The sequence below is a fragment of the Panthera pardus genome, unplaced genomic scaffold (genome assembly GCF_024362965.1).
Source record: "Panthera pardus isolate Hobbes unplaced genomic scaffold, ASM2436296v1 HiC_scaffold_20, whole genome shotgun sequence".
Taxonomy (NCBI): Eukaryota; Metazoa; Chordata; class Mammalia; order Carnivora; family Felidae; genus Panthera; species Panthera pardus.
The window spans coordinates 50127684-50147500 of record NW_026526766.1 but is presented as its reverse complement, the minus strand read 5'-3'; the positions used below and the strand labels follow the sequence as shown (position 1 = coordinate 50147500).

General features: G+C 42.3%; 1 protein-coding gene and 1 pseudogene across 3 annotated transcripts in view; one reads left to right on the top strand and one right to left on the bottom strand.

The window, feature by feature from the left end:
• The window catches only part of TEK (TEK receptor tyrosine kinase), a 105695-nt gene that overhangs the window by 42524 nt on the left and 43354 nt on the right, over positions 1 to 19817 (bottom strand). For all 3 annotated transcript variants that reach the window (XM_019424209.2, XM_019424206.2, XM_019424208.2), the window contains exons 2-7: positions 17844 to 18155; positions 7866 to 7976; positions 6841 to 6993; positions 3096 to 3227; positions 2635 to 2775; positions 1524 to 1652 (exon numbers count right to left, since the gene is read on the bottom strand). In XM_019424209.2, coding sequence (XP_019279754.1) covers positions 1524 to 1652; positions 2635 to 2775; positions 3096 to 3227; positions 6841 to 6993; positions 7866 to 7976; positions 17844 to 18155 — 978 coding nt within the window. The remainder of the gene's footprint in view (positions 1 to 1523; positions 1653 to 2634; positions 2776 to 3095; positions 3228 to 6840; positions 6994 to 7865; positions 7977 to 17843; positions 18156 to 19817) is intronic.
• On the top strand, positions 19099 to 19202 carry LOC128778756 (U2 spliceosomal RNA; annotated as a pseudogene).

The following is a 19817-nucleotide window of genomic DNA, read 5'->3' as shown; positions in this document are numbered from 1 at the left end:
AGTCGTTGGTATTTTCCTCCCATATCTGTTCTGATTCTAAAAACGAACAGAGAAAAAGCTGTGAAGCTCTCAGTTTTGCTGTTCTGAGTGTAGATTTTTTTCTGTAACAGTGACATTTATAGGATTGAAAAGGTGCTATGTGTTTATTATTTGTAAATAATAATATTATTTAGTATTAATACTATTAATATTAATATTTTGAAAATATGCAAAAATATGCTTCTTTTAATTTTAAAAAGTATATTCTAGGGCAGGAGTTGGCAAACATTTTCTGTACAGGACTAGACAGTACATATTTTCGGCTTTGCAACCTAAAAGTTCTCTAGTAACTAACTACTCAACTCTGCTGTGGTATGAAAGCAGCCATACATTATATGTTCTAAAGGAACCAGCGTGGCTGTGTTCCAGTAAAATTTTCTTTATAACAACAGATGGTAGGGAAATAAAAAGGAATGAAGCACTGATATATGCTACAATACAATTAAACCTCAAAATAGTATAGTCAATGAACAAAGCCAGCCACAAAAGACCACATAATCTATAATTCCACTTACAGTTTATGAAATGTCAAGAATAAGTACATCTACAGAAACAAAGTAAATTAATGGTTGCCAGGGGCTGGGAGGAGCAGAAAACGGGAGTTACAGCCAGTAGGTACAAGATTTCTTTTGGTATGGCAGAAACATTCTAAAATTAGATTATGGTGATGGTTGCACAACCCTAAATATACCAAAAAAATTATTGAACTGTACATTTAAAAGGGATGAACTTCATGGTATAAAAATTCTGCTTCAATAAAGCTGTAAAAATTGTGGATTGGGGGGCACCTGGGTGGTTCAGTTGGTTAAGCAGCTGACTTTGGCTCAGGTCATGATCACACAATTCATGAGTTCAAGCCCCACATCGAGCTCTCTGCTGTCAGCACAGAACCTGTTTCGGATCCTCTGACCCCCACTCTCTCTCTCTGCCCCTTCCCCGCTGGTTCTCTCTATATATATCTCAAAATAAATAAATAAACATTAAAAAAAAAAAAAGAGCGGGCTGGAGTTGGTCTGTGGGTCAGGTTTTGCTCTAGGGTAATTTCTGAACTAGAATTATTAAAATTTCATCTTGAGGGTAATCTTTTTGTTTTTCCTTCTTTTTTGTATCTTGCTTTTCAAAAATAGCCTGTGTCCAAATCCCTCCAAAGCAGTTCTTCCCTGTTGTGCATATCCAGGGAAAAGACTGGTCCCAGAGAAGGGACAAGAGGTAGGCAGAGCCCTCAGCTAGCCAGTCATCATTGAATGTGCCACAAAGTGCCTATGGTTTACTCCTAGTGGAAGGAGAAACAAAGGCCACTATGAGGGCATGCATAAGAGAACTAGAATGGTGTCCTTTAGGACTCGGGATATATTCTTCCCACCTTCTGGATGGAAATAGAAGTGGCTTGAGGAATGTGGGCTGCTGGGGCAAGAATTATAACCAGCAAAGCTCAGCTCAGACATGCTGAACATGGCCCGAACTACAGTGTTACCTTGCTTTACCTTCTTTCTCACACTGGAGCCCTTGGCGTTCTGGAGAGCAGAGACATCCTTGGAACCGATCACACGTCTCCCCGTGGCTGCACCTGCATGTAAGCTTACAGTCTGGCCCATAATAACCAGGCTGGCACGCTGCAGACAAAGACACCAGAACCACCGTTAACACGGGGGAAGGGAGAAAACTAAGGCTGTGGGTGGCTAGTTTTGTCTATGCTATTTATCGGGTGAGATAAAATCCTAAAAATTATATCCACTGTTACTTTTAACTTTTTTTAAAGAGGACTACTAGAAAGTTATCAGTTACATATGTGGCTTGGTTCTATTTCTACTGAACTGCTCTGCCCCAGAACATTGTTACCAAATCACCAGGACTCCATCATAGTTCTCAATATGGCAGATGTGGAAGCAGCTGATTTTGTGAGGTAAATACTGACAACCCTTGGAGCTATGGTGAATTCGCCACATTAGCATTCATGAGAGAGGGTCTGGCAACCTTGACTGCGTGTTCGTGGCAAGCTACTGTATCACAGGACGTGTGAAACTGTACTTGAAAGTTGTGAAACACATACCACTCAGTCTCACTGAACAGGAAGGTATATTTTAGAAAGGGCAGAGGGACTCTTTGAGTAGGTGAAGTTAGTACTGCCTAAGTAAGATCCACAGAAGAAAAGATCTTCCTCTATGTTCATATCCCAAATCCTGTCTGGATCGGGCCTAAGAGTCCTGATATTTATATCCCACTGAAAAAACAAATCCTCTATGGCCTTCCAACTCCAAGTGTGGTCTGAAAACCAACAGCATGAGCACCATCTGGGAGCTTGTTAGAAACAGAGATGCCCAGGTGCCAGTCCAGGCCTATGGAATCAGCACCTGTGTTTCAATAAGAACCCCAGGTGATATGCATGAGAAGTACATTCTATAAAGTCCAGAGTCTTAATTATGAAAACATAATTAACTTCAGATGAAAACATCCGTGATTCAAAACCCTGTAGCCCAGCATTGGGCCACTGACTGGACAGCCCGGGTATATCCCACACTATTATTTCCAGCAAGCTGGACCTCCTTGGTATACCTGCTAGAACTTCCTCTGTTCAGGGGTGTGACTGGTACATACCTTCATTGCACTGCAGACCCTGCCACCCTGTGGCACAGGAACACCCGTAGGGGTCTGGGAGACAGAACACATACGACTTGCATCCCTCCGGTCCACTACACCTTTCTTTACAAGTTCTGCCGAATGTGTGCAGTTCGCAAGCTTGGAGGGGAAGAAAAAGAGGACTCACAGTCAAACAGTCAACCCCTTGGAATGTAGGAGTCTTCTTTTAAAGGGTCTCTCCTAGACTTGTGGATGTGGAAAATAAGCCAATCTCAGCTGTGGCATGGACAGCTTTTCAGTGGCCGGCAATCAAGCACCTCTAGGAAAGGATACCTTTTTCCAATTCACACCAAGTTACCATATGGCCTAACACAAGCCATTTAGTTTCTGTTCCCAATTGTGCCCAGGGTTCGAATTCTAAATCCAGCAATGACGGCTTTTGAAATCTATAACTTACTCACCAAGTACTCTTGACTTACCCTTCTCACATGTCCTCCCCATAAACCCAGGTGGGCAAATGCATTCTCCTGTATCCTCATGGCAGATACCGTTGTTCATACAAACAGTGCAGATGCGGTTGCATTCAGGTCCCCACTTCTGAGCTTCACATCCTTTCAAGGAAAACAAGGCTCTGGTGAGTAGAGCACATTAACTCAGCAAACATTTACTGGGCACCCACGACCCGTCAGTCATTTTAGTGGACACTGGTAAATGAAGATAATCTTTGCTCTCTAAAAGTTAATGGTCTTATATGAAAAACAGACATGGAAACAGGAAATAAGGATCGAAATAAAGACAAGGAGTATCTAATCCTGTCTTGGGGATGGAAGAGGATACACAGGAAGGCTTCCCAGAGGACGTGTGTGTGAGTTGAATCTGCAGGACCATGTAATTAGCAAACAAGACAGGCTGCAGAGTGTGTTCTGAGCAAAAGCGAGATAGGGGAGGAAAGCCTGGCGTGTTCAAGAGCTGCGGGAATGGTTAGAGATAGAGCAATGGTTTTCAAAGTGTGATCCCTGACCAACAGCTTCTCCAGTACCTGGAAATCTGCTGGAGATGCCAACCTCAAACGTACTCCCCATCCATGACCTAATGAATGAGAACCCTGGAGGTGGTCTAGCAACCATGTTTACCAAGTCCTCCAGAGAATGCATGCCAGAGTGTGAAAATCTCCGGTCTAAAGTACGTAGAGCAAAGAGTCAGCTAAAAAAGCAAGCAGAAGCTAGTAGCATTCACCTAGTTTTTCAAGAACATACAAGAAGTGAAGCAAGACACACAGAACCCAAAATACAAGAATGGTAAAATGCTTCTAGATTCTTTTTCATGGAAATTCGCACCAGGTGATTTTCGGTGATTAATTATATCCAAGGACACCTTCTGATGTAAGGGAAAAAACTCAGGGGGATTTGGATGATCCTTTGTGGTCAGGAATTTAATTTCTCATCTGAAAGCAACTAGTGTCTTTGTCCCTGAATATTAGTCTCACAGTGGTAAGCTTGGACCTGTGCCTACAGCTGATGTAACTTTATAACTGCTTTGGCAAGAACTCCTGGTTATCAGTATTTTCTCTGAAATAAGCAGGAAGACTGTCTACCCGGACCCTTTCTTACAGACTTCCACTTAATAGATAAAGCTACAAAATGTCTAAAAGCTAATATTTACATGCCTTAATATATAAAGGGAAAAATACTTCTGCACGATTAGTGATTTCTTGAGAGCCAGACCACACGTTATCTGCACATGTTGAAAACTAATGATGGCAGCCTATGGAGATGATAGTGGGCTTCCTCTTATATGAAACTATGTCTCTAACTATATACTTCTCTATAGACCTGTCCCAGCTTCTCCCCTAATCCTGGCAAGGGTGAAAGAATAAAGATTGGGGAAAGACTTGGGGTGACCTCTTGGGGATGAAGAAGCCAGGTAGAGTTTGTTGATGAGCAACAGGCTTCTATGCAATCATAGATGTTGTTGATGAGCAATCAGGCTTCTATGATTTTCTTCAAACACCCTGAGGTTTTATATTTCAGGAAACCAAATACTCATGCATACAGAGAGAAATCCTATAAACTCAATGGTTGTGAGAGATCTTTTATCAGAGAGAGAATTTATATTGGAGAGAAATCCTATAGATAAAACCAGTGTGATTTTTAACATGAAGTCTTTATGCACCGATTATTCCTAGGTTTCAATTCGTCCTAGAGAGACACCCTACAGTTATGAGAAATGGACAAATGCCTTTGGCTATACCTCATTTCTTTTCTTTTTTTTTTTTTTTAATTTTTTTTCATGTCTTCATTTATTTTTGAGACAGAGAGAGACAGAGCATGAGCAGGGGAGGGGCAGAGAGAGAGGAAGACACAGAATCCGAAGCAGGCTCCAGGCTCCGAGCTGTGAGCACAGAGCCCAACACAGGACTCAAACTCATGGAGTGTGAGATCATGACCTGAGCTGAGGTTGGACGCTCAACCAACTGAGGCGCCCCTGTACATCATTTCTTAAAATATCAAATAAATCATACTGGGGAAAAATACTCTTAAATGGGATGGTTTGTAGCCTAATTCAAACTTTCTTAGAACGATTTTAGATATTAGCCATGCTTCTCAAATACTTCCACCAAAATACTCCTAAAAACAGCAAAGGAATGAACATGTGTTCCTAGCAATCTCAAGGTATAAGCTAGAGATCAAAATGTGTTTGAAATCTTTCACTTTATCTTTAAAAATCAGGTGAGTTTCAAATTCTAGTCTACATTAAGTTATGTTTGTTTTCACATTAAAAAAAAATGTTAGGGGCACCTGGGTGACTCAGTCGATTAAGCGTCCGACTCCTGGTTTTCGGCTCAGGTCATGATTTTGAGGTTTGTGATCAAGTCTCAGGTTGGGCTCTGCACTGACAAGCATGGAGCCTGCTTGGAATTCTGCCCGCCCCCCCCCCTTTCTCTCTCTCTCTCTCTCTCTCTCTCTCTCTCTCTCTCTGCCCCTCCCCCACTTGCACGTTCACTCTCTCTCTCAGAATAAATAAATTTTAAAAACATAAGAAAAAGAAAGCTAAGTCTTTTACCATAGGTCAACATCTGATGTTTCTGATATTGCTAGAAAATGTGCCTACATACTTCAGACTCTGAGTACTGCTGGTACATCTAAATGAAATGAAGATAAACTGTGCTTTTGCCATTTGGACTCTCCATGAGAGCAGTGGGATAAAAGGAGATTTCACTTGACCAAACCAGATGAACCACACTTTTCATACTTCTACTACCATTCCGAGGTGACAGAGATTCATCTTATTATCCTTGTATTTTCATACCAACACAATGCTGGACACAGAGTTATGATCAATACACATTTGTTGAACAAACGAATGAATAAATGAATATAATGCAAAGCAAAAGCAAAACTGTTGATGAGTTAGAGATTCCGATCATTAGAATGACAGAGTGGCCCAAATACTTAGGTCTGGGTATTTAAGAGCATGAAGGCTTGGCAGAGCCGGGAAAATTCAAGGCAAGTTTTTCTCTCTATAAATCAATCTCTTATAAAAACTAATGGTGGATGGTTACTCCCCACTTTGGTAGTTGTAAGAGGGTGGGGGAGCTTTTACTAGTTTTACTTCATGCACATTTTTCAAACATGAAAACAGAAATCCCATTTGAGTGTTACATGATCTGTAAAGTGTGGGATTTATAGGAGATGTAATGTTTACATATTAGACCTACCTAGAAGACCCAATTCCTCCCCATGTAGCAGATACCTTTCAGAGAGACTGCCCAATTCACTGTGATTCCCTCTTCCTATGGAATGATGCTGCTATTCAAGTGGGAGGTCCTAGGGCCCGCACTGTGGTATGTGGTTCTGCACTTGACTATAGCTCATTGGTCTAGGCCAGTAGACATCTAGCATATGTTAGGCCAGTCTGATTCATTACCCTGGGAATTCAAACTTTGGAAGTAAAAGAAACATTGCTGAAGCACAGTTAGGCTAAGAGTAGCATCCTAGAGAGAGAGTCCATCTGCCACCACCAATGCTGGGCCCCAGATCCTCCCTGGGGCCTATCTTTTCTGGAAACTTGCTTGTCAGCTGTTCCACCAATTTTTAAGAGTCCTTAATATACTTTCAACCAATCCCTGGTTTTTGCTTAAGTAGCCAGAGTCAGCTTCTGTTACTTGTAACTAAAAATCCTAACAACCAAATCATTACAGACTGTGGCCTCTCAATCACTTACTCCGGACTATCAGCCTGGTGAAGGCCGAGGTGAAGAGGTTTCCTCCTATGTACCTGGCTGAGTACACTCCAGCATCCTGGGGCTGAGCATGAGGCAGATGCACTTCTAAAATATCAGGTACTTCGTGCCGGGGCACTGAGTGGATGAAGGAACCTGGTGAAGGGAGAAAGGTGGAGAACAGTGGGTCACACGCAGACACTCCTGTCTCCCCATCTGGCCTCTCCATTTCGTCAGCTCTCCCTGACTGGATACAGAAAATGTGCTCTAGCATAGTGGATGTAGGAGAAGAATGAAAAGGCTGAGCTATTCAATGCTCTCCCAAAAAGTGAGAAAGGTACGGTGAGAGAGCAGGCAGTTTAGTCTACGCAATCTACCACCAAACATACGAAGACAAAGGTAAAGCTAAAGTGCTTATCTTCTGCAGGGAGAGATGAACGGGCAAAGGTACCCCTGCCAACTAACCAAGTAACCAGGAGATACCTAGAATCACTACACCAATCTGGAAGTCCCATCCATCCATAGGACTCAGAATAGTCCCCATCAATATTTCACCTGGGTCCGGCAACTGCCACCAGGTGGTGCCAAACCCATAGTTGGACCTGGACAGATTTGTACAGCACAGTTGGACTCCCAGAACCACTGCCAGTTGGCTTCCCAGTCTCAGCCTGGTCATCTCCTTAACCTCGCAATCAAACAACCTCACATTTTACATGGCTGGACTTGGGACCTCACTCATCACATCATGATGGGGTTTTATTGTACATTCACAATTCCGTATTACACATTCATAAATACAAAATGTACGTACATTCATATACGTATATGAATCTGTACTTTGCTTGATGAAGCAACCAACCACACTGCCTATTAGAGCTTCTTTAATAAAATTCAATGGGCTTGCATCATAGCGCTTTACTTCAAACATCTGCCCACCAGACTGCACCAGGGTAATGATCCAACAACATGTTTTGCGTTATCTGATGTCTCACATCATGGTGCTGGAAGGAAACAAAACACATACTCACCATTTTTGTAAATCACTGCATCTTCTTCTCTAATCAACACCTTTTTGAAAGATATGTTCACGTTATCTCCCCTGTCCACAGTCATGGTTAAAGTAGCTGGTAGGAAGGAAGCTTTTAAAAGAGAGAAAACAAACAAGTGAGATGAGGGGACACACTTTCTCCAGGAGCAACTGAACTACGAATTCAGAAGATGAGGGCGAGCGTTTGCCAGGAGTCAGCTCAAGTGTAGGATCTAAAAGACAATGACAGCTAATGGGTTTCAAACTTCATTAAGGTTTTGAAGAATATGATGAAAGGAACAGTCATTTTCTCTGTAAAACTGTAAGAATGTACACACCACCTACATATACCATTTTTTCCCATACAACTATTGGGGGAGAAAAGGACTTTATGCTGATTAATATGTGTTATCAAACTAAGACCTGAGATTAACCATAAACTAAAACGATGAATCAGCCATCCTTCTCCAATCCCTACCAAGTTTTCTCAGAGTGGAGAGGAATAGAAATGGTTAAACATTTGCCAAATGACTTGTCCCTTCTGGGTGGTGGTCCTTTTCCGTTGTGGGGATCCAGATAATTCTAATTGCTTTAGAATGCCCTAAGCATTTCTCAAATGGAATTAGCATCATGCTGGACTTATTACTAATGGTGTAAATAATGGAATATTGAACACTAGGGCAATGATGGGACCCAGTATACACACACATACACATACATATATATATAATTATATGTTTGTTACATAATTATAAATATATAATTAGATATACATTACTATATAAATATATAATTAAATACACACACACACACACACACACACACACACACACATATACTGACACAGTTATGGGACTGGGCAGTACTGGAAGGACACTGGGGAAGCTACTGCACATTTGGCTTATAAAACCATTTTGGAAACATCTGTCTTTGTGTCAGCCTTAGAACATAACAGTGCCCGAGTCTCTTGGTTTGTTGGACAAGATGTGTGAATTACATGTTCTAACATTCTTCCAGCCACAACAGTTTCTGAATTTCCTTAATTTACACCATAATCTACAGAGAGCCACAATTACAAGAATGGAGGTGTGATTAATTTTAGTCTCTATTAAGGTAAGCCAATTTTAAAATTTTTCAGCTTTATTGAGCTATAACTGACATACAAGTTAAGCCAATTTTTAATATTTAAGGATCACCACTAGGAGAAGATAATCAGAATATATAACTTTCTGGGGCACTTGCCTGGCTCAGTTGGTTGAGTGTCTGACTCTTGATTTTGGCTCAGGTCACGATTCCAGGGTTGTGGGATTGAGCTCCATGTGGGGCTCCACACTGAGTGTGGAACCTGCTTAAGATTCTCTTTCTCCCTCTGCCCCTCTCCCTGGCTTGTACAATCTCTCTCTCTCTCACTTTAAAATAAAAAGTAAATAAAAATAATCTATAACTTTCCTAAACATGGAGAGCAGGAGAAAATGGAAATAAAAAGACCTAAAAGGAGAGGAATAAGTCCAAATAAAAATCACAGCATAAAGAAAATATAGATTATGCCAAATATACATCAAAAGCCAGAGAATCTCAGAATGAATTAAAATATCTATTTTTTTCATGAGCTACACATTAAATGTAATGACACATAAAATTGAGAATAAGGGTGAGAAAAATAGACACCAGACTTACACTATTTGAAAGAAGCTGGTATTGCAATATTTATATCAGAAAAACATCATTTACTTTCAAGGCAAAACAAAATTTTAGGGATAAATATGATCTTTACATAATGACTGAAAAATGGGAGGCACCCGGGTAGCTCAGTCAATTCAATGTCTTACTCTTATTTCAGCTCAGGTCATGATCTCATGGTTTGTAGGATCGAGCCCCAAGTCGGGCTCCACGCTGACAGCACAGAGCCTGCTTGGGATGCTCTCTCTCCCTCTCTCTCTCAAAATAAATAAATAAACTTCTAAAAAAATGAAAGAGCAATCCTGAACTTGTATAAGCATCTATAACAACAGTGCTTCAAAATCCATGAAACAGAAACTGACAGAATGAAAGAAACTGACAAATCCACAAGCATAGTAGAAACCTTTAGAAGCCGATTCAAGAAACAGACCAAAAATTACTAAGGACAAAAAAAAAAAAAAAAAAAAAATCTGAATAACACAATTAAAGATCTGTTGGCTATTCATGGATCCCCATACCCAGCTATGTGAGCGTACGTTCAGGCATATTGCCTCCCTTATTAAGCCACAAAGCACATCTCTATAAATAAAAAGACACAATATCCTATAGAACAAATTCTCTGACCAGGAGGCACCTAAATTAGAAATCAATAGCAAAACACCTTGTACCCTAAGGTTTGGAGAGCTATGGAGTTTCAGCCTAGGACCAAGCCTGCTGAGGACCACCGGGTGAATCAGCCTTCCTTCCTGCCGCTTCTGTGGCTTTCAGACAGGTGGCTTGAGAGAGGCTGATTCAGTACTATGCACACCATGGGCTTGGAGAGCTACCCTGTGAGGGCAGAAGATGCCTTGAACTATACTCAGAAGGTCTCAGCTTTTGGTTCAGCTGCCCATTCTCCTCTGTGCCTGCTGACCCAGGCCTGATGCCCTACCAGGACATCCACATAAATGCCTTTGGTGCAGGCAATGACACAGTGACATGGGGCAACCTTAGAGGGAGAATGGTATAGATCAAAGGGCACCATGAGCTCTGGAAGAGGACAGTCCTGAGCTTGAGGCCACCCTCTGCCAGTTACTAGACCTCTTTGAATGAGTTACTTAACCTGTGAACATCTCTGCTTACTTGTCTGTAATTTGGAAGTAGAAGTATTTACTTTGTTTATTTTTTAATGTTTATCCACTTTTGAGAGAGAGAGAGACAGGGTGCAAACAGGGGAAGGGCAGAGAGAGATGGAGACACAGAATCCGAAGCAGGCTCCAGGCTCGGAGCTGTCAGCACAGAGCCCCACACGGGGCTCGAACTTTTGAACCACAAGATCATGACCTGAGCCGAAGTTGGACACTTAACCGACTGAGCCACCCACCCAGGCGCCCCAAAAGTATTTACTTTGAAAGGTTGTTAGGAATATTAAATAATGGATGCCAAACCTGTGGGTACTTAGAAGAGGCCAGTATCCTGCCCAAATATAAACCAACAGCAACACTGCCGTGCTGAGCTGTGCAGGATGGACATGAGTGGCAGCTTGCTCACTGGTACTGACGTGGATCAACCATGCAGGGACTGGCAGGGGGACTTCACTGGGCGCCCTCTCACTCTGACAAGATGCGCCCATGAACAATCCTAACAGGAGCAGCTCCTGCTCTCTGAGACATGCTCCTGGGCGCCTGTGAGAATCTTTTTTGACCATTTCATGCTGTTGTTCCTTTCTAAGTGGTTTGTTTATATTTTCTGCCCCTTTGTGTGAAGACTGTTTAGCTAACCCCAGACTTCTCACTCAGCATTGTATTCTGAAAAGGAATAGAGATTCCCCGAGGCTCCACTCCAATGGGGCTTTTCTTCCCCACCCCATCCCCACTCTGTGGATTTTTATTATTACAGACCTTGTGCCTTTTAAGCTCCTGTTTCCTTAGGTAGAAACAATCATAGCAGAGTTCCACTGCTGTCCAACCTGCCACGTCCTGCATTCCTGGCTCGAGGTTGATTGTTCTCTGCCAGGTACTAACAAAGGGGTCTACAACCTTCCATGCTGTACTTTGATGATGCAGAAGCCCAGCTTGCACACAGTACACACAGACTAATGTCATGTGACTTGACTGTACCGTGAAAACCGTAAGCACCTTTCAACAGTTCCTACTAGCAGGCACTACATTTCCTTATATACACACACTGGAATACTACTTGGCAATGAAAAAGAATGAAATCTTGCCATTTGCAACAATGTGGATGAAACTACAATGTATTATGCTAAGGGAAATAAGTCAGTCAGAGAAAGATAAATATATGATTTCACTCATATGTGGAACTTAAGAGACAAAATAGATGAACATAGGAGAAAGGGAGGAAAAACAAGATAAAAAGAGAAAGGGAAGCAAACCATAAGGGACTCTTAACTAAAAAGAACAAACCGAGGGTTGCTGGGGGGGAGGTGGGTAGGGGGATGGGCTAAACGGGTGATGGGCATTAAGGAGGGCACTTGTTGGCATGAGCACCGGGTATTATATGTAAGAGATGAATCACTAAATTCCACTCCTGAAACCATTATTACACTATATGTTAACTAACTTGGATTTAAAATAAATAAATAATAGTGCCTACTATCAGGCACTACTTTTTATAAGCACTTCACACATAGTTAATTTTCATAATACCTCTATCAGATAGTTACTACTATTATCCTAATTTTACAAATGAGGAAATTAAAGTACAGAGAGGCTAAGTAACTTGTCTAAAATCACACAGCAATTTCATGGGAGAGTCAGGGTTTGAACTAGGTAACTCAGCTCTGGAAGCCTCTCCTAGGTTATATAACATTAGCACTCAAAAGGCTGTGAAGTCCTATTACCTCATTTAAAAATGAGATTGCTAGGGCCTGGGTTCAAAAATGACTTGAGTAACATGATCTAGAAGGGCTAATTAACTGACAGAACTTAACTAAGAACATGATCCACTTTTTCCTTAAGGGCCGGAGAAGAGAATCGATGATAGTAACAGTTATAAACAAAGAGGCTTCTCAGGGATATAAAATAATTGAGTTCAATTTTGGGTACCTCCGTTCATGTTAGACTAAGGGTAGTTTCATGTCCATTATTATTTTGTGCAATTTTGCGACAGTGCTGTGAAGATGTTGTATCCTGTGTCTACCCATGTGGGAGATGGCGTTAAGGGTGACTTAGTCCCTTACTCCAGGCCTCCTGACAGTAAGAGTTAAAGTTGAGACACAATCTCAAGACGCCCCCACTTATTGAACCACACCCGCTCTCCACACTCCTCTTATTCCAGTCCCACAGCCTTAGCTCTTAACTGCAGCCATTGTGAACTATGTTCAGTCTGCAGTGGACCACGTGACCACTCCCAGGCAAGTAATGAGCTTCCTCCCTCCTCTGCTCCTGCTTTTTCCCTGTGTCTGACCAAGTCCCACTCCTCTTCAGTCTCCATGTAGATGTCCCTTTCTCCAGGGGCCTTACTCACCCCCTGGGGCCCAGGGTAAGTGCCCCAAGGCTGTTCTCCAAATGCCCTGCACTTTCCCCTTCCAGGCCCCAACAGCACAGCTGCCCTGCTAGACTGAACCCTCCTGGACACAAGGGCACGTCTGTTTTGGAAGGCAGCACAGGGTGTTGGTTAGGGCCTGGCTTCTGGGATCAGCCTGGGTTATCCTTCCTAGGTCCAACAGTGGATACTAGGTGTGTGAATGCATCTAAGTTACAATAGCCAAAGGCCTCATCTATTAATACAGGGTCATAATAATCAGCACCAGATACACGTTTGGTAAAGACTTAATTACACAGTAATGTATATAAAGCTGCTGGGGGAATGTCAGGCAGGTAAACACTCAGGACATGCTACCATCGCTGTACCTCCCATGTGTGACACAAAGAGACACCTAAGAATACTCGTGGAATGAAAGAATAAATGAATGGATCGGATTTCAAATTTTCCTATTTTCTTTAGGCTTTTAACACATTCATTTGTGTTATTTAGATACAAATGGCGGGGCGCCTGGGTGGCTCAGTCGGTTAAGCGGCCGACTTCGGCTCAGGTCACGATCTTGCGGTCCGTGAGTTCGAGCCCCGCGTCGGGCTCTGTGCTGACAGCTCAGAGCCTGGAGCCTGTTTCAGATTATGTGTCTCCCTCTCTCTCTGCCCCTCCCCTGTTCATGCTCTCTCTCTGTCTCAAAAATAAATAAACATTAAAAAAAAATTTTTTTGATACTAATGGCTCGTCTCTGTCAACTTCACAAATGGTGTTTGGAAGGTCTGATGTTCTTAAAGTTATTTCTAGAATGAAAATAGGAAGGAAATAACCTGTGTTTCCTCCTGATGGAAAACTCTGAGACAGCCGCTTGCATGTGAAAATATTTCAAACTTCATTTATACCTCCCGACCCCCAAATGAAATCACCAGGGAGGTTTGAACAAATTGCTTTTGATTTTTTTTTTGCATGATGCCATTGATAAAAAACAGTTTGGCCATGTGGAGTGTGCGAGCCAAATTAAGCATGTTTTGGCACATCTCAAATGGATTTTCCACTTCCTCCCCAGATGCACGAGTCAGCAGCAAGCAGGGATACATGTTTATCCTATCCTGCTGTGTCCCTGGGCAGACACCTCTGAGATCCCATTATGTGTTACTAGGGAATTAATAGTACCATGAAGAAACCGTTGTAGAGGTTTTCCTGATTCACATAAAGGATATCACTTTCCTCACACCGTATTTCAGCTACTGGATGGTTGGTAAAAGATACAGAATCCTTTCACCACCCTGAGATGTTGTTATTACAACATAGGAAAGGGGGCACCTGGGTGGCTCAGTCAGTTAGGCATCTGACTCATGATTTCAGCTCAGGTCATGATCTCACAGATCGTGGGGACGCAAACCCACAGCTTGGGACTCTTTCTCTCCTTCTCTCTGCCCCTCCCCCTCTTGTGCACACACCCTCTCTCTCTCTCTCTCAAAAATAAATAAATAAACATTTAAAAAAATGAATGCAGGAAAGAAAGTACTACCTATTTTTCTGTTTTGTATAAATTTTGTATACCGATTATGTTAATGAATGGTATTCAATTTTTTCCACAACTGAGTAGAAAATAGTCTCACTTAATTATTGCTTATTCCAGGACACTATGATAATTATTGAACGTTTACAATGAGCCAGATAGGTTGGTGGTCTTCTCATTTGATCCTCAAATGTACAGGGAAAAATCTCTATCCTGGTGATATTTTTCAAAGGAGGAAACATGATTTCAGTGAAGTAACTTGCCTTCATGGTACCATTTAGTTGCACAGCCAAGCTCAAACCCACCCAAACTACCTTCATTGTGCCCTGGGCTGCTTTGCAGGGTTTCCATTGGAGCTGTTCTGTTCCCAACAAGTGTTCAGAATCGGGGAGGGCAGTTCACAGTAAGCGGAAGGGATATACCGAGGGTTTGGGGTGGTCATCCACACAGGCTCTGCAGTCGGATCACTTGGCTTCAAATTCCATTCCCAACATTTACAAACTGCTATTGTTATTATGTAACTTATTCTACAATGTTTCATGTCACCCAAGCTTTTAGCAACACATCTGTGGTGTCAATCAAATCTTAATATGAATGCACTCATGGGAACTGGCTTTTGGTAGATACCTTATTTAAAACTGAATACAGTTTTGAAGGTATTGTTAGTGTGCTCGTTACACAAATGATGAAAACAGAGACCAATAGGTGCTAAGTAACTTGCCCAAGGCCACAGAGCTGATAAATGGTGGAGATGGAACTAAAAGTCAGGGGAAAGGAGACCAAAAGGCATCATCTCCACATTATCAAGTCTGCTTTTACCTCATGTAACTGAATTTAAGTTCTCCTTTACCTGTGCTGGCCTTGACTGTCAGTTTGGAACAGTCATTGGTCTTTGACTCCCAACGTTCTGATTTAATACTCTCTACAGGTTCTTCTTTCTACACTGTCAAGTTGAGCCCCAAGCCAGCCCAGAAAGAGCACAGCAGCACTTCATATTTCATTCCTATGAAGTCACTGGGGACAAATCTCAGATTATCTTCATTCAGAATGGGGAATTATCAGCAAAGAGACATAACTCTTTACACAGGTCAAATCCCGAATGACACAGGCAAAAAATAATAGAGTTGACTTTTTAGCCATGATAGCTTTGGCACACCTCACATCCCTTTGTTCAGACTCTCTCCCCTCAGCGGAGAGCTGCCTTCCTGGGAATGTCTGCTGTGCACTTTTCCCACTCACCCTTGTGTCATCTAAAGGTGAACATTGCAGTTTTGCTAAGAAAACCTTTTCCTTCATTTGTCATGAATAGCAATTTTATCATTTTTGACTTGAAAATGAGCTTGCTGCCTTCAAATCTTCTAATTACCAATGTTAGCAAATTCAAAGAAATGTTTTCAGGTGGACCCCAGCTAGGGGCTGATTCTCCACCCTTGCTACTGGAAGTGTGGTCCACAGCCCAGAGGCACCTGATCACCAGGGGCATTGTTAGGCATGTATGATCTCAGGACTCTCCTCAAGGACCTACTGAACCAGAGTCTGCATTTTACCAAGACCTATGGGAAATTTATAAGCACGTTCAGTGTTGAGAAACACTGGTCTAAAACAATGCAGACTCCTATATAAAAAAAAAACAAACAAAAACAAAAAACAAAACAAAACAACAACAACAACCACCACCTGCCAATAAGAGAAATGTGTAGAAGTGTGTTATTTATCTGGATCAGTTTTATGATTACAAATCAAACCCCGAAGAGTTCACACAGTCATTATCTCATGAAATGACACATTCGCAGGCCACAGTCCCTGTGGTTATGATGACATCAATTTGGAAAGGACTCCTTCACTAAAGGTATGACCAGCCCAGTAAAAAGGGCTGATGACTGAGTGGCCAGATCATTTGAGTCAGAACAAGGAAAGGTCATCTCTGCTGGAATTCTGTACCATCTTCCCAGCAGGCAGCACCAAGATACCAGAAGTCTACCTGCCTGGCCAGGCCTGGGAGTCCTGGGGTAAAATAGAATCATTAAATAATGTTCACAACACTGTCTCCTCCAACTGCCATCAGGATCGGCCTAAAGATTTAGCTTAGAGCCACTTGTATCTTGGGAGAAAGTCTCTATTACATCACTGCCTTGGGGAGTGGTAGCAAAGAGTTATACACGACCCCCCTTCCCTCCTGGCCCCCAGCCCCCCTGAGCCCTTTGCAAAAGGCCCTCAACATCTCCCTTCAAAGCTCTGGTGTTCTGTGAGCTAAGTGTGGTTATTCAACTTTCAAAATGAAATCATGGTCTCTTTCCAAGAATAGTATACCGCCTGCAAAAAGGGCCTCAATTCTTCATCCCTCCCTGTCACCATAATCTTTGCCATTTGGTTGTGTGATGCCCATCCATTCTGACTTTAGGTTCATCTGTTTGACTTTCTTTGGGCAATAAAAAATGAGACGGAAGTGAGAGTATATACTACTGAGACTGGGTTTCAAGAAGCCTTGTGTGTTTCCCTTTCTTCTCTGGCTCTTGTGCCATCTCTGTGAGAATATACCTAGGTTAGCCTGCAAAAGGATAACAGACACATGGAAAAGAGCCAGGCTGGCTCAGCCAAGGCCAGCATAATAAGCCTACAGGCAGCCAACATCCATGTGTGGGAAAGCCCAGTCGAGAGTGGTAGAGCCACCTATCAGCCCCGCTGACTTACACTCATAAGCTGTATGTGCTTGCTGTTGTATGTCACTGCGGTTTGAGGTCATGTGACACACAGCATTACTGTGGCACCAGAAAACTGATACATTAAGTCACCAATGAAGCTGAGTTATTGATAGATGCTTCCCCTTAAAATTTCTTATCTCTACCACACTTTCCCCTGAAAACATTCTCTTCTGTTAAGAATACTCAGGGGCAAGCAAAACAAAGAATCAAATGAAAACTCAATGAGAAAGCTCAAAACGGCCAATATTTTGGCACGGACAGTTAGTTGTCTCCATAACTGTGATTTTCTATTACATACATGTAATCTGTCCAGATCTCCATAAGGGTCATGAAGCTCTTAGTACAAAATATAATACAGTTCATCTCATGACCTAGGCACAGTGTCTAGTGGAGGGGCTGAATGTGCAAGAAGTGGACTGGCCAGTCTCTTTTATCTCTAGTGCTATACGTGTATCAAAGACAAGCAACGCCTGGAACGAGGCAGACAAGGTCTTCAAGCTCCACACTCACACAGCTCATGCCCAGTCTCTGAGTGAGCAACTGCCAAAACAAAAGTTGTGTGTCTCAGCACACCTCACCTGCCCACAACTAAGGGGCATGTTACCTTGCTGGCGCATCTTCATGGTCCGTATCCTTATTGCTTCTCCTCGAACTCGCCCTTCACAGAAATACGCACCATTGATTTCACTAGCCTTTTCTCTCTTCCAAACGACTTTTTTCGCCCATTCTCTGGTCACATCTTGAGTAACTTCCAGTGGATCCTGGTGCTGGTTCATTAAGGCTTCAAAGTCCCTTCCTATGGTGATGGGCTCATGGGGGCGCCATCCAGTGGCGATGCAGGTGAGGGATGTTTCCGCATCAGACACGAGAGGTAGGGAATTGATCAAGATCAGGTCCATGGCACTGTCCACTGTTCCTAAAAAGAAAGCACATAATCTATGAGGAAGGTTATTACCATGGCCCCACAGATGAACTGATTTTTACAAAGCCCTGTCTAAAAATAGCTAGGGAGCAGTCTTTCTAATGCTACTCTTCCATAGGACAAGATCCAAAACTCTTTACCGTGACCATCACTCAGACGCTTCTAACCAGTCCTGCTCCACTGCACACCCTAACTACAATGAACTATCAGTTATTCTCCATCCCCAAGACAAAGCTGTGTGTTAAGAATCTCTACCCACTAAAGTGTCTGGGACATTAGTTAAGAATTCAGCAAATGCTCGTTGAGTTGAGATAAATTCATGATAATAGCATTATTGTCATTAATGATAATTAATAATTATTATTATTAAAAATTAATGATAGGGGCACCCGGGTGGCCCAGTTAAGCAGTCAACTCTTGATTTCATCTCAGGACATGATCTCATGGTCATTAGATCAAACCCCACAAGACTGTCTTTCTCCCTCTCTCCCTCTCCCTCTGCACCTGCCCTGCTCACACGGGTATCTGCTCTTCCTTTCAAAACAAATTAAATAAAGTAAAAAATTAATGATAATGTGGTACTGCCACAATAAAGCATTCTAAAAAATATATCAACTCTACACACAGCATGCTAACTTTATAGACTCTCGCTGTTACCAAAGACTTGTCCAATTCCATATTAAGTCCCACAAGACAGGGACTGAGCGAGGTCCACCTTTCTATCTGAGCTTCATTCACTTCATCTTTAAAACAAGGCTAATAAGACCCACCTTGCAGGATTCGTGTGAAGATTAAAGGAGATAAAGTACAAAACTTACTAAGTACTGTCTGTGTCTGCTACATACAATAACCACTATTTCAGCTCTCTTTATTGTTTTCTGAACACCTATGTCCAAACCTCAACCCTCTCCAAATGTAGTTAAGAAATCCTATCTGGATCGCTTCTCGGCCTTTTGGCTAAGATCAAGTGTAGAAATCCTATCTGGTCTTTAATAGTTATTCCATAAATAATGAAGCACATTTGAGAAAATAAAATCCTTTCTTTTCACTTTCTGTCCCTCCTCTTCTTTCCCTCTCCCTACTTCTCTTTTGAGGTCCAAAGTTTTTAAGATGAACAAATGAAATCTGTGCCCATTCTCTCCTCTTGCTGAGTGTGAAAAAGTAGGGATGGAGGATGTTCTGGTCCACGTGATGGTTGGTCCCCAAGTCTACATACAATGATCAGGAGGCTGGACAGGTCAATCACATTGGGTGCCAAGGACCAACTGGGGTCTCAGAGACCTTTGTGAAGATGTCAGGCAATTCAAGTAGACTACATGTTATTTCCTTGAATACCCGTTAAATTCTCCCAACAACCCCATGAGGTGTGCACCATTATCTGACATTCCAATATGAGGAAATGAAGGCTCAAAGGATTGAGTAGCAATTCTGTCTTCCACAGCTACTGAAGTCCTAGCTAGAATTCAAACTCCCATAGATCTTTCAGTTCCTTAGATACACTATGCCCTCTCCTACCTCAAAGACTTTGCACATGCTGATCTCTGCACCTGGCTCCGCTCGTTGCATGACTAACTTCTGCTCACCCTTGGAGCCTCTTCCTAAACACCTTTCTCACAGATGGCTTCCCTACCTACTTGATCTACACTATCTGTACAC